The 14,530-nt window shown below is 50.6% G+C and overlaps 1 protein-coding gene across 1 annotated transcript; it reads right to left on the reverse strand.

Annotated features, from left to right (window-relative positions):
• Nucleotides 1-5,463: 5,463 nt before the first annotated feature.
• SST (somatostatin) lies at nucleotides 5,464-7,176 on the reverse strand. Its single transcript, XM_068163942.1, has 2 exons — nucleotides 6,981-7,176; nucleotides 5,464-5,990 (listed from the first exon to the last, which is right to left on the reverse strand). Exons 1-2 carry the CDS (start codon nucleotides 7,116-7,118, stop codon nucleotides 5,778-5,780), a joined length of 351 nt encoding a protein of 116 aa, XP_068020043.1. The 5' UTR covers nucleotides 7,119-7,176; the 3' UTR covers nucleotides 5,464-5,777.
• Nucleotides 7,177-14,530: the final 7,354 nt, after the last annotated feature.

Here is a 14,530-nt window from a genome sequence, read left to right on the forward strand (position 1 = left end):
TGCCACAAGCAGCTATCATGCTTCCTACAGGGATGGGTCCACAGGGTCTAGGACCACTTGCAGCTGAGATGAGACATCAGCACAAGTAACATCACCTCCAGCTCCCACTGCTTCCAGGAGGTGTGGAAAATTGGTTTTCTCCTTCAGCCTGGGGCTCTCATGTTTGGGAAAGTGTATCTGCCACATATTGTGCCAAAGCACCACCACCGTGGGTCATCTAGGTCCATGAGCCTTTAACTAGCCAGCCCTTCCTCCCTCTGTCCATGCTTTTGTTGCTTAGGCTGTGAAGTTTCATAAGAGCTGAGTGAAAAAGGAGTTGCTTTGGTTGCTAACAATAGCAAAAAGCTGGCAAAGGGAAGAGGATTTTCACAGAAACAACTTCTTACAGGTTGCCAATAGATCAAACCCCACTGCATTTAACCCCAGTTAGAAAGGTCATGTTATTTAACATTCTTCTAACCCATTAAAATTGTGCAGCTCTGACATGAGCCCTTTATAAATGAAATTTAGTTTTGGGGGAAGATCTTTGCCAGCACAGCAGCTCACATAGCTCTGGTCCCCAAAAGTGCTGCTCCATGGGAAGCTCAGCTTTGCAGAACCCCTGTCTCCAGCTTGTGTCCCTGTGGTGAGGTAGTACCCAGGGCTCTGACAGCCCCTGGCACAGAGGTCATCCATCCTTAGCATCTGCTCTGGCAGGTCCAGACCATAAATGGGACAATCTGTGCTCTTTGGCTCTCTCTGCTGGCTGCAGTGCACCCCGTTCCTGGGCTGGTGCTCAGCAATGTCCCCCCAGCATCGCACCCTTTGGGGAGCTGGCTGGCATGGAGAGCAGAGATGCAGCAAAATAAATGCTGTGCTTGAGCTGCTGGGAAGAATCACAAACCCTGGCAAGCACAAGGAGTAAAACAGGGAATGAAGGAGGCAGCAGCAAAGATCTACAGAAGAGTCTTGCAATAGTAACAGCCAATTTCCAGAGGGATCCTTTTTCTTCCTTCTTCAGACGAGATTTTCCTTGAAGGCACAACACCGAGCTGTGCAAGGGAGCAAATGTTCTACCCCGGGGCACAGTGGCACCCAGCTTATTGCTGACTGGAAGGGATTCACTGACTTCTGCTCTGCTCCCCTCTGGGAATCTCCTAACAAGGGCTGAGGGACCAGCAAGGCAGGGCCCAGGAGCATCTTTCAGCTCACCTCCCAGGAATGCTTTTCCAGGGCTGGAGGCCAGTAGCATTTCTTCCCTCTGCACCAAGAAACTGCAGCAGGCTGCTGACAGCAAGAGCGGGAAGCAGGCAGCAGAAAGCATTGGGAAGGATGCTCTGGTGCTGTGTGCAGGACCAACCTCCTCTCTCCCTGGTGCAGCAGCCAGCTCAGGTGATGGGCAAAATGGGAATTTCATTGCATTGTTCTATGGTTTCTGAGGGAATCTCTCCAAAGGAAATCCTAGGGACCTTCATTAAATTAATTTTGTGAATGGAATGATCAGGTGGGTTTCTTCTTCATCAGATGATCCTTGAAATAGTAGTTCATGACACAAACTGGAATTTGTACTATGCATATGAGGAAAACTGAGCTTGGTGATTTTTACTTTTCTTTTTTTTTTGGGGGGGGGACACCCCTTTTTTTTGTGTGTGTTTTACAGGTTGTTTATAGGATAAATCTCCTAGGACTGGGATCCAAAAGCCTTCCGAGATCCCCACAGCACCTGGCTAAACAGCTATTCTCAGAAGTACAATTAGGAGTTGAGAAAATGTAACAAGTAATTCCCTAGTAAAACGAAGACAAGGGAGAATAAAATGCTCAGTGTAAGTGAGCTTTATTGTTTTATTCTGGTGAGAAGCCATCAAAGAGTCAGAAGGGTGTTCAGAGAGCAGAGTACATTCTGTTCCTTTTTCAAATAACTTCTATTGCCTAGCTATAGCTTTTCTCACCCTGGTCAATAAACATCCTGCTGCTTTGCTTTCAGAGAATTAGGATTCAGTTGCAGCAGCAAGTGCTTCTTCCCCGTCACCTGGTGCTGACCCATACAGGTGCTGCGATTAGGCAGGATGAGAGTGAAGAAGATTCCTGTGGTGAAAGCAGAGGTCTGGGAATCTGAGATGCTCCCTGTGGCTGCACATCAGAATGATGGTGTAATGCTTGCTAGAAGCCACAGGGGCAAAGACAAAGGCAGCACAGAGCATCTTACAGGCTGAGTGAAGGGTAATTGTGCCTATGGGTCCAGGCTCTTGGTCTTTTCTGCAGAGCTAAAAAGAGCTAGGTGGTACCAAAGGGAACCCAGGTTACGAAATCTGGATCCCAGAATTATTTACTCTACACCACAGCTAGGATCACTTCAAGCTCTCTGTCACCAACAAGCCTTCTGGGGCAAGGTAGACTTGTCTCTTTTACCAGTTTGGAAAGGAGATGAAAAAAATCCCATCCTACTTGCTGAAGTGAATGACCTCCCCTGGCATTGTTAGTTGTAGAACTTGCTGCTGGGAATGGCTAAGAAGCTCATCACTGACTTCCCAGTGGGGGATGTGTGTTTCCAGGCCTTATACAACCTTTTCTGGTTTTCATTAAAAGCAGCTCTTCAGACAGCTGTTTCAAGGCTTTTTATATAGTTCCTCATGGACATTTCCCCGCATTGTTGCAGATGAATCACCAGGTTGAAAGTACCTGCTGGAATGGGGATTGCTCTTGGTCTGCCTGTGACACTGAGTGTAAGAGGGGAGATGAATCAGCCACGTGGATCATCACAGCCTCTCACCTCCCCCAGGCCTGTGTTGAAGCTGCTCCTTTGTAGAGCTCAGCTGTGAGCTGCAGAGAATATCACTTGAAAATCCAACTCAAAAACTGTTCTCACCTTCAGCAGCTCTGGCCCACGGGAACTGACCATATCTATCTGCTCATCCTAGATTCAGCCTTGCTCAGCAAGTGTCTTCCCAGCCTGGCTCACTCTTTACTCCATAACTCTCACCTCAAGGAGAAACAATAAATCTGTCTTTGTCTTTCTAGTCTTTTTAGCTCAAGCAGGGCAAGACTGTCTCTCACACTGTTTTTGTATGGCTCTAGCACCTGGGATTGCCAGTGCTGCTGCAGTGCCTGGGAGCCCTCTCCCCAAACTCCAGGAGCTCCTGAGTTGACAGAAACAGCAGGTTTCTTTTCTGCCTCTGAACTGAGGACATTCAAACAAGCCACCACCAGTATATCTTCATTAAATTCTGTAGGGGCTGCCGTGACATGACGCCAGATGTGTTGCCGAAACAGGCTGGTGTAGCATGTGAATCACTGCCTTTAAGTCCTGCTTGTGCTTGAGGATCATCCCCATCCGTATTTGTGATGAGTTTCACTACAGCAATTGGCAGGATTAAACTCCCTTCAGAAGCTCTGGCTGAGCACAGTGGCCAAGAGGAAAAACCTCCAGCAAGTAGTGGTCTATTTATATCCCATGAAAAATGGACTTGGTGAGTAAGAATATTCAAGCCCCTGGCACTCCCACCCCCTTTCTTTTCCTATAGCTGCTGTCTTGAGGCTGCCTCAGCACAGAAGAATTAGCTGCTTTTTGGAAGCTAAGTGGAACTTCAGTCAAGGCAGGAGCAAGCAGCCAGGGATGGAGAGGCCTTTAATGAATCCCATAAAAACTACTTCTTGATGATGCACAGCAGAAAAGAAATCAGACACGAGCTAGGACCACTGCTTTTTCCTCAGAGAGTCTGTCTCCAGACTGGCTTTTAGGGCTGAGAAACTATCTACATTACCTGCACTTCTCAAACATCTTTTTGGAGGCTTCCTTTCCAGCAGTGCCTGCCTTGCCCCTTTCCCAAAGGTGAGTGAACATTGCACCCTCCACAACTACACCAGCCACAGAAATCCAGGCCTGCCTACACCCTGCCTGGCCGCTGCTGGAGAAGGGTGCTCCAAAGTGACAGGAGGATCACACTTCCCAGCCTAGTCTGCAACACACTCAGCTTCAACACAGAAAGCAGAGCACTTCACTCCACCAGTGGCATTGGAGGACCATGCATTGTCCTGAATCACACCACAGAACCTATCCCTCTTCCAAGGGAGGACAAGAGGGTGCTCTCAAGAGCTGGGAAAACATAGGATCATATCACAGGAAGGCTTCTGCAGCAGGTGCAGGATCCAGCTTCTTCAGCAGCAGCCAGGCAGGGTGTAGGCAGTCCTTAACCCCTGCCTGCAGCACATCCAGCCCTGCTTCTGAGCTCAGAGGGGCTGATGTGATGCCAGCAACTTCCCCCCAAGCATATCCCTGTTACCCTTGCTTCTTGCCAGTCGGCTGTGGAGCAGCCTGGCCAAGCCTTATGGTGAGGGAATGTGGCAGGGCTGGGAATCCATGCTGGCACTTCTATAATTACCAGTGACAAGAGATTCAAGTGTCCCCAACTCGAATCTAGCAAACCCCTGCCCACAGAGGAAAAAAAGGCAGATCAAGAATGAATGCTATTGCCCACAACCCTTGAAGAACGACACCCCACAGAGATCGATGCCCGCCGCAGAACAGAGACAACTTCATACGCCCTCAATTTGGGAATCCACATCCACCGAATCGGTATCCACCTGGAATGTGCTCAGTCTTCCACCTATTAACATCTCTAAGATCCTCTATTTGTCACCTTTTCTTCCCAGATAATGGTTAAAAGTGTTTGCTAGCTTTAATCCTGAATGATGCGTTTCTCATCAAAGCGACACTGGTTCCCTGTGCAGATGCATGCTCTACAGCTCAACTCACCCACGATCTCATTTCTGAAAGCAGCGCGGCCAGAAAGGGAACAGACTTCCCACAAAGAATTTCTCTTCCACTGAGAGAAGCACGTCTTTCTCCTGATGCCGTCTCCTACCCCTGCGAGTCTTTGAATATTGCCTTTAACGATGATGTAGTAAGTAGAAAGAAAGCGTTGTAACCAGTTTATTAGCTGGAGAGAGGCTAGGAGCATGGAGTTGACACCTCAGCCTTACAGAGATGTGAAATCTCCCCCTGCACAACAGAACAAAGGAAAACTTTCCAAAGGAATCCCAGAAGGAGTGTTTGTAGGGGATATTGCAAGGACTAAAATATGCCAGGTAGTGTTTGTGACTAAGGAGGGAAGGAGGTGTGCAGGGAGCAAATGCGTGCTGTGAACTGCTTTTATCATCCCCATCGCCTGGAATACACAGCTGTAATTTACTGTGATGCCTTTGGTGATGGTGTAAATCCTCCAGACTGACTGAAGTGTCGGGGTTGTGGATTTGACTCAGCCGCAGTTAGAGGGCTTTGATAGCTAAAATACCGCTGTGTTTCTAGGTCCCTTGGAAACTCCATAGTAAAAAATAACTAACTAACTAAATAAATCAAGGTAAAAAAGTGTGCGTGTGCATATACTGTTGTGGATGCTCTTTGCTGCTGCTGCCCTGAGACATGAGGCACTGTGAAGACAAATCGCCTGAGAGGGGACAGTTTTTTTTCTCATTAACCACCCAGCCTCAGCGTCACCATTTGAAACATAAATTTTATTGCAACAAAGGATTAAAAATAGTACATCTGAAAGAACTGCAGAGTGCATGTCATTAAAGAACTGGTCAGAAATCACAACTCAAGCAAATCATGTACAATTGGAACAGAAAGTTTTATTAAAACAACTGGAAATCGAACTCAAATTTTCCTTGTTTGCTTAATTTCACCATAACCGTGGATTGTGTATTTACAGTCTTCGCCTGTTGTGGTGAAGGTTCTGCTCAGGGTGGGGGGGATAGGAAGAAGGCAGGGATGGATGGGGAGAAGAGGTGGATTTCAAAAGCTAACAGGATGTGAACGTTTTCCAGAAGAAGTTCTTGCAGCCTGCTTTGCGTTCCCGGGGTGCCAGAGCGGGGTTTGAGTTAGCCGAACGCTCCAGCTCCAGTCTCACTTCATCCTGCTCAGCCCCTCGGGACAAGTCCTCAGACTCCAGGGCTTCATTTTCTGTCTGGCTTGGCTCTGAGAGCAGTTCTGCCAAGAAGTATTTGGCCAGTTCCTTGGAGCAGGAATGGGGGAATGGGGGTGAGAAAGAGAAAGGGAGAGAGAGAGACCACAATTACTCCTTGGCTTTTGGGGTCTTACTTCTCTGTCCCTCTAAGACACATCTGTGCTCAGATTAGACATGCAAGACTTTGGAGAAGAAGAGGAGCCCTGGTTCTCCAGAGAGCACAGCCTGACAGGTGCGATGCAGCAGCTGTGCCTACGGAATAGAACGGAGCAGAAGAGCCCTAACATGGGGAAGAGGTTGCTGTCCTGGTCATGACAGAAAGTAAACTGAACCAAGCACCACCCCACCTTGCCTTCCCACTGCTCCAGCACACTGTGGTGAACTCAGTGAGGATGCTGTCTCTGAAGCTGCTGCTAAAGCAACATGGGAAACGTGAGGTTGAGTCAGGTCACCCTATCACTGGGGATTATTTTCCCTCTTGTCCCTCTAAGTCCTGGCTGCCCTCTTGTAAGGATAAGAACGTCCTCCTCCTGCACCAGGACAGATGCCTTGGTTCAGTGCCCCAGAGAAGCCTTGGAGAGGCTCACTGCCCCAACAGTGGCTGCTCCTCATACTCCACCAGCACCCAGAAGAACTGGGCTGAGGAGCTGTGCCGCCTCTTCACCCTCAGCTGTCCAGCTTGTCCCTGGCTCAGCCCTGGCAAGGAACCAGGGGATTTTGTCAGGGAATTGGAGTCAGCAGCAAATGACTGGAGATCTGAAATGGGGTCACTGGGGAGCTCTGGTAAGGAACTGGAGGTCTGCATTGAGGGTACTGAGGTAAAAAGGTCTAGTGGGGGTATGCAGCTGGGAAGCTGGGAGAATGCAATAGGCGTGCCAGGGACTTTGTTGGGGGTCTGCAACGGGGAATCAGAGGGATTTCTGGAGGAGAAGCGAGGATCTGCAGTGGAGAATCAGGGGTCTGCAGCAGGGCCGTCGGGGTGCCCAGCGGGGTGCCTGAGGGGTGCCCAGGGTGGCAGCCCCGACGCGGGGCTCTCACCTGCTTCCCGGCGGCGGCAGCCAGGGACTTCTGCAGGAACTGCCGGAGCCGCGGGTCCGAGGGGGCGGCCGAGACGGTGCCGAGGACCAGGGCGATGGACAGCAGGGCCAGGGCGCACTGGAGGCGGCACGACAGCATCTCGCCGGCGGGTCGGGCGCGGAGAGGCGGCGGCGGGGAGGCGCTGGCGGCTCCGCTGCGGCTCAGCTCCGGTGTTGGGGATCTCCTCGCCGCCCGCCTCTTTATAAACCCTTCTCCTGACGTCAAGGCGGGGGCGCCCCCCTCGCCCCACTCCGCCGGGGGTGGGTCCCTGCCCGGCATGCAGGGGGGGCCGGGGCCGTGGATGCTCCTCTCTACCCGAGGCCGGCCAAGCGTCCACGGTGCCACCAGAGTACCCCACATCTGGCCGCCCACGGGCCGTAGTCTGGCTCCCGGCGCATTTTCTCGCCTAATCATCGCCCCTCTGGAGCCGTCCATCCTGCTCCTCCGCTCCTTTCTCCCCAGCCACGAAGCCCCTCGTGGTGCGGCTGTGAGGGGGTGCCTACCGTACACCGCCCACACCGTGGGTCTGACCCCAAGGCCGAAGCGCCAAACACCCCGCAGTGCCGGGGCCAAAGGCGCTCACCTTAGCACGTCTTCCCTCTCCCTCGGGTAAGAAACGGCTGCAGAGCCCGGGGAGATGGAAAAGGTCCCCTTAAGGGCAGATCGCACCCGGCTGCAGTATGGAATGGGTGATGCTGAACTGTCCCCGGCGGTTCTTACTGCCTTCTCGGCCCCTACGAGGTTCTTCAGCAGCTGTCCTTGCCCAGACACTCCTCCCGGTCCCCGGCTGCTGGGGTAGATCTGCTGGCTGCCGGCAGCCTCCAAGGAGAGTGTCCCGGTTCTCCCATATCTCTGCAGCTCAGGGAAGCAATGGCAAAGTCGTGCCTCGGTTGGGGTGTGCAGAGCCCTGGCTGAGGGTGCAGGAATGCCTGTATCCATCTTAAGACAGTTGGACCTGCTGGTATCATAAGGGATGTGCCTGTCCTACCTAGATGGCCAGTCTCCCTGACTCCTACAAGATTCACTGATGATACAAAACTGGGGGGTTGGCTGACACCCCATCAGGCTGTGCTGCCATTCAACGAGATCTGGACAGGCTGGAGAGCTGGGTGCAGGCAAACCTCATGAAGTTCGATAAGGACAAGTGCAGGGTCCTGCATCTGGGGAGGAATAACAGCAGGCACCATATAGCTTAGAGGCTGCCCTGCTGGAAAGCAGCTCCATGGAGAAAGACCTTAGAGTCCTAGTGGACGGCAAGTTATCTATGGGACAGCAATGTACCCTTGTGGCCAAGAGGGCCAATGATACCCTGGGGTGCATCAAGAAAAGTGCGTCCAGCAGGAACAGGGAGGTTCTTAGGGAGGTCCTCTACTCTGCCCTGGTGAGACCACACCTGGGATATTGTGTCCAGTTTTTGGCTCCTCAGCTGAAGAGAGACAGGAACCTGCTGGAGAGAATCCAATGGAGAGCCACGAGGATGATTAGGGGACTTGAGCATCTTCCCATAAAGAAAGAATAAGATCCCTGAGGCTGCTTAGTCTTGAGAAGAGAAGACTGAGAGGGGATCTCATCAATGTGTATACATATTTGAGGGGTGGGTGTCAAGTGGAGGGGGCAAAGCTCTTTTCAGTGGAGCACAGTAATAAGACAAGGAACAACAGGTTCAAACTTGAACATAGAAGATTTCACCTCAACATGAGGAGAAACTTCTTTACAGTGAGGGTGACAGAGCACTGGAACAGGCTGCCCAGAGAGGTTGTGGAGTCTCCTTTTCTGGAGGCTTTCAAAACCCACCTGGATGCATTCCTTTGCAGACTACCTTAAGTGATCCTGCTGTGGTAGGTTGGGCTGGATGATCTCTGGAGGTCCCTTCCAACCTCTAATGTATTGTGATACCATGATACAGACTGATCCCATGACCTGGCTGATGCCCACACTGGGCAAAGCTGCTTGCAAGGTCCTGTCACCTTGAAGGTTGAAGGACAGGTCTCTTCAGATCTCTCCCAGCTGGCAGGACCAGTGCATAAAGTGCAAGGAAAAGGGCTATCAGGGGCTCTCTCCTGTCTCAGTTTGCAGCTGAAGAGTCAAAGACTTGTGGGGACAAGGACCCAAGTACCACACAAAGATCTCAAATCAGTGTGCCTCCCTCCTCTTCAACTCTGGTGCTGCTGGCTGGGGATGCTGAAACTTGGCTGGGAACATGAAGCTCTGCTTTACAGCACAGCAAGGGGAACTGGTGCTGGCCACTGCTTTCCAACCAGGCAGACCTCGGGGCTGGAACTGCCTTCCCTGGATAGTGCCTCACTTCCTTTGTGTGGACACCGGCAACCACACTCAGCCTTCATCCTCTGTGTCCTCTCCAAATCATGGCGCAAAATGAATGACACTCATGAGAAAAGCTTTCATTTATAGCCCAGGAGCCCCTGTGAGTTGGCTGCTTTTATAGTCAGATTTTCCTCAGCTGCCTGACCTGAAGGAGACCAAGTCCTGCACTTCTGGGACCCTGTCTGTCTTCTAGCACTGGTGTTGCTCTAGGGGAAATGGTAGAGAGAAGTCAGCCCCTGCTCTTGTTCAGACATATTCCTTTGTTACAGGCAGAGGATGCAGCCTCCTGCCAAGGCTCTCTACCCTGTCCCTATGATAGCAGCTGGGCTAGGGTCTCTTTCCTCCTGTAGTCAAGGAAACAGAGCCAGTCCTAGGTGTGGAAAATGGTCAAGGCAGCAGATACCAGGGTGTCAAACCTATCCTGGCTCTCTTGCCTGCCTTCAAAAGAAATTTTCTAGGTATGATTTCTCCCAGCCAATTTCCCCACTTCTTCCAGATGTGCCAGCAGCAGAAAACTTGGTTCTTCCAGTTTACTTGTACTATGAATGGACTGGGTTTGCAGCCCTCAGGCTCTCTTCTTCAGCACAGTACAACCCATCTGTGCCATGCTGCAATGCCCACCTGGACCAGATTTGCAAAGGCCTTCCACCCTGCAGCAGTTCATCCCAGCTCCCACAGCCCAGGGCAGAGCAGCCTGCTTGGGTGCTGTGTCATGCAGGAGCAGAGATGGAAACTGGAGGCAGCAACTGAGTTACTTAAGACTCCTCTGTGGTTGCTGGAAGCTGTTACCTAATGTTCTGTGCCACGTCACACAACAGACAGCTGTCCAGCCTGGCACTCTTTTGACATTTATCTTGTCATCCTAAAGGGAAGGAAACACGGGGAATCTCCACCACTCCTGAGTGGAATGGATATGTGCTGCTTGAGCTGAAACAGCTATGAATCTGCACTGATGTATCAGGAGATCAGTGTCTGTTTCCCAGGGTATAGAAATGTGCTTGAGCACAGCCACAGACTGCTGCATGGGATGGGAAATTGTGTTTGATTTTAGCATCTTTAGGACCCATTTCCAGGCAAGCACTGACCCTTAGTCACATTGGGGATTGCTGGTGCTAATGGCCACTTTGGCTCCTGTGGCTCTTCCAGCCACATAGGGATGGAGTCTGGAAGACAGGTTGTCTCTGGCTCCACCTCTCTGTGCAGCACTGGAGCTGAGTGTCTGTTCCCCTGCTCCTCGCTGACTGGAGGAGGCTAAAGGAGTTACAGTGGCGACCTCTAGCAACAGGAAATTTACCTCATGGAAATGTCTTGTATTTGTTCCATTGAATTTCAGATACCTACCCAAGGAAATAGGGGTCTGCTTGTTTTTTGCTCTCTGGTCCTGCACCCCATCAGGAGATGACTTAGATCCTGAGCCAGAGCAGCCTCAGGAGGGCTCTGATGCCCACCTTTGCTAGTTTTCTCCTCTTGGGATTCGACTGAGGTTGTGAGGCAGGTAGAACCAGGACCAGAGTTAGGGGTTTGGTGGGAATGTATGCCTAGAAAAGTCTCAGCCTGTTTAAAGAAGAGAAACTGTGTTGCCATCAAGTCTGAGCCTTGTTGAATGGACTGAAGTTCTTCATGATCTCAGAGTGATTTAGAGAATGACTCTGATTCTGAGAATCACTGATGCTGAGAAGTTTTGACATGTAATTTCAAGGAATATCTAAAGGAAAAGTACCATTTAAACAAAGATGAAAACAAGTGCTTTGGTCCAAAAAATCATCTTATGCAGGAACCAGCAATGAGGGACTGGAGAAAGGGAGTCTGTCTGCTCTATACATCTTTGGACTGACTCCTACTGAAGAAATCCTGGGGAAGAGGTAAAGGCAGACCTCTAGACATCCTTTTGACTCTGTCACAGGCATGCAGAGACGAATAAGTTGCAGGCTGCTTTACCAGTTCCCCTTCCCCCAGCTCCTCTGTGGGATCAGTGTGCTCTGAAGTTTTTTTACCCTTATTCCCTAGCCAGATAAATCCATCATCCGCTGGGCTGCAGTGAAGGCGATTTTGTTCCTTTCTTTTTGCCGCAGCGCTGCAGGGCATGTGGCTTTGCAGACGATTGAATTGCATTGAATTCCGGTGACTGCTTCCTTACCCCTACGTTTCCAGCCTGCTCTACAGATCCAGAGCAATCCAGCAATGCCTGGGACTGTGCACGCAGGCTGTAGGCTAAGCACTGTACCAGCAAAGCGTGCCCTCTGCTGTCATCATGGCCACAAGACTAGCTCTCACGGCGGCTCACTTCCCTGCCTAGCACCAACAGAGCTGAATCCTTTCAGCTCTGCTTTCATGAGCAGGACAGTTTTGCCATATATCACTACCATGCCAGTAGGGAAAATCCCTTTTTCTTACATTCCAGCCCTCAACCTGGCAGGCTTATGCTGTGATCTGGGAGCCAGAGCCATAGAATCATAGAATGCTGTGTGTTAGAAGAGACCTTTAAAGGCCTTGTAGTTAAACAGCCCTGCAGAAAGTAGGAACATCTTTACTTAGATCAGGTTTCTCAAAGCTCCATACAGCCTGACCTTGAACATTTCCAGGGATGGGGCTTTTACCACCTCTCTGGGCAGTCTGTGACAGTGGGTCACCACCTTCACTGTAAAAAATGTCGTCCTTCTATCTAGTCTAAATCTCCCCTCTTTCAATTTAAAGCCATTACCCCTTGTTCTGCCACAACAGTCCCTGCTATAAAGATTGCCCCCATCCATGAAATAGATGTCCCTGTAGTTCCTCATCCTGGCTCTGGATATGCAGCAAGTGCTGTAGAGCAGTGAGAAAGCTGCCAAAAACCTCGTGGAGCAGGTCCCTGCTTGTGAAGGGGTGATGCTGCCCTTGGAGATACAAGTAAGCAGAAGATGAGCAGTCAGTCATGCCTGAGTGATAATGAAAACCTAAAGCGTGATAAGGGTGAGAAATTCCTGCCAAATGGTACCACGTGTTACTGGGACAGGCCATATGGAGAGCGCTAGTGTCGGGGTTGTACATGGACTTGCAACACCCCTGAGTGGTTTCTGGATAAACTGCTGTTCCTGTAGTAAAACTTGGGCACAAATCCAAAAGAATTTAACTCTTCATTAATTATAGGCCTCTGGGATTCCTGCTCCAAATAACAAAGTAGGAGGGATCCTGCTACCTAATTTTTGTGATGCCTCTGTTTAAGTGCCCAAGTTGTACCAGGATTTCTGTTGCTACTGTCTGAGATTCCTTCCCAGTCTCAGCTTCCTGGAATGCTGCCATGGCATCAGCAGGGCTGAAAGCAGCCCCTTTGAAGTAAGACAAGTGGAAGAGCAACATAAACATGCAGAAGCAAAGAGGAACAGGGTGATCTAAGAGCAGTACCAGCATGTTTACTTTTACTACTTCAGTGACTACTAGGAACCATGGATGAGGCTGAGTTAGGGACTGTACAAACAGATGCTGGCCTGTGCTGTAAGGAGTTACTAGTGTAAGGCAGGAGATGATAACCTCAAATGGGTGAGCACATGAAATCATGAAATAATGCAGGGCTCTGCTTTCTCTCATTATTAAAACACTCCTCTGTAAACACCAGCTCCACAGCAAGAGCTTGGGCCTCCCTTCCCTGTGTGGGGTCCAACCCCACAATCAGACAGTGTGCATCCCAGTGACACAGCAATCTGCCTGTGGGCTTTCAGGCTGCTCTTGGCCACCCTGGGCTGCAGATAGTCATTCCCCACAGCAGATTCATGTTGAGAAGGGCATGGGATGGCCCTAGGAACAAGATGTAGACACGCACCTGCCTTCTGCCTTCTGCCAACCTTCCCCTTCATTGTAAGATTGGTTGTATGGTCATATCCAGAGTGTGGCTCAACATCCAGATGTAGGTCAATGAGAAGTGGTGATCCTCAGAGGTCTACACTGGGACCAGTGCTGTTTAATATTTTCATCAATGACTTAGTGGGATTGAGTGTACCCTCACCATGTTTGCAGCTGACACCAAGCTGCATGGTGCAATTGACATACCTGAGGGACAGGTTGCCATCCAGAGGGACCTGGACAAATTTGACGTTTGCCTGTGTAAACCTCATGAAGATAACAAGGCCAAGTACAAGATCCTGCACATGCCTTGCAGTAATCCATGCTATGAACTGAGGCTGGGGGATGAAGGGATTGAAGGCAGACCTGTGGAGAAGGACTTGGAGGTTTTGGTGGATAAAAGCTGGATGTGAGCTAGCAATGTGCACTCACAACTCAGATGGCCAACTGCATCCTGGGCTGTGTTAAAAGAAGTGTGACTGGCAGATAGAGGGAGGTGATTCTTCCACTCCACTCTGGCGAGACCTCACCCGCAATATTGTGTCCAGCTCTGGAGTCCTCAGCACAGGAAAGACATGGACCTGTTGTGGCGGGTCCAGAGGAGGCCACACACACAAAAACCCCAACCCAAAACCAAAAAGCAATGATAAGAGGGCTGGCGCATCTCTCGAGTTCAGCGAAGTTGTTCAGCTGGAACTCTTGTTCCGAGGACTCCTCGCTCAAAGCTCGTCTCGTCCTGCCCTCTAGTGGACACCCAGCAGAATACAGCAGAGCCCGCGGGCCCTCCCGCCTATTTACACCCAGCATAGGATTTCCGACGCCAAAACCAGGTCCAAGGACTGGAGAACAAATTGGTGAGCACATCAGGTTCACCACAGAGGTTCACGGCATCGCTATGGGCACCTTCAGAGGCCTGCTCAGACCCAGGGAACTCGAATCCCCATGGTAGTGCAGCCAGTGTGTGACTGCTCCTTGGCACTGCAAACACTCTGCTGAGCTAAGCTCACCCGTTCTGCCTGCCCCTGCCAGATGTCTGCAGACCTCTGCCCCGTGAATAGCAGGGGAGCAATTGCTATTGCTTCAGCTCAACTGCCTGGAAAAGCCATGACATCATCGTTTCAATGAAAAAAATAATCCATCAGGAGGAGGAAATGCAGCCATTGCCCAGGAAAATGCAACAAACTTTGCAGATACAGCCATGCAATTCAATGGGAAACAGAGGTGGTGGTTACCCAGCCTGCTTGTCTGGGGCAAGCAGGGCTGCCAGCCACATCCAAAAGTGACAACTGCAGTAATCAGAGAAGTAGAGAGCACAAAGACAGGCAGCTTCAAGAAGAGAGGGGAGGAATCCAAGTACACGTGTCAAATGA

This window comes from Melanerpes formicivorus, unplaced genomic scaffold (genome assembly GCF_026170545.1).
Source record: "Melanerpes formicivorus ecotype bairdi unplaced genomic scaffold, bMelFor1.0.p_v2 SCAF_76, whole genome shotgun sequence".
In the NCBI taxonomy this organism is placed as follows: Eukaryota; Metazoa; Chordata; class Aves; order Piciformes; family Picidae; genus Melanerpes; species Melanerpes formicivorus.

What these genes read in the sequence shown, in the direction of transcription:
- SST (XM_068163942.1), bottom strand. Translation starts at nt 7,118, where the DNA reads ATGCTGTCGTGCCGCCTCCAGTGCGCCCTGGCCCTGCTGTCCATCGCC. An exon ending in CTGCCGCCGCCGGGAAGCAG is followed by an intron (nt 5,991 to 6,980) that starts GTGAGAGCCCCG and finishes TCCTGCTCCAAG; the next exon opens with GAACTGGCCAAATACTTCTT.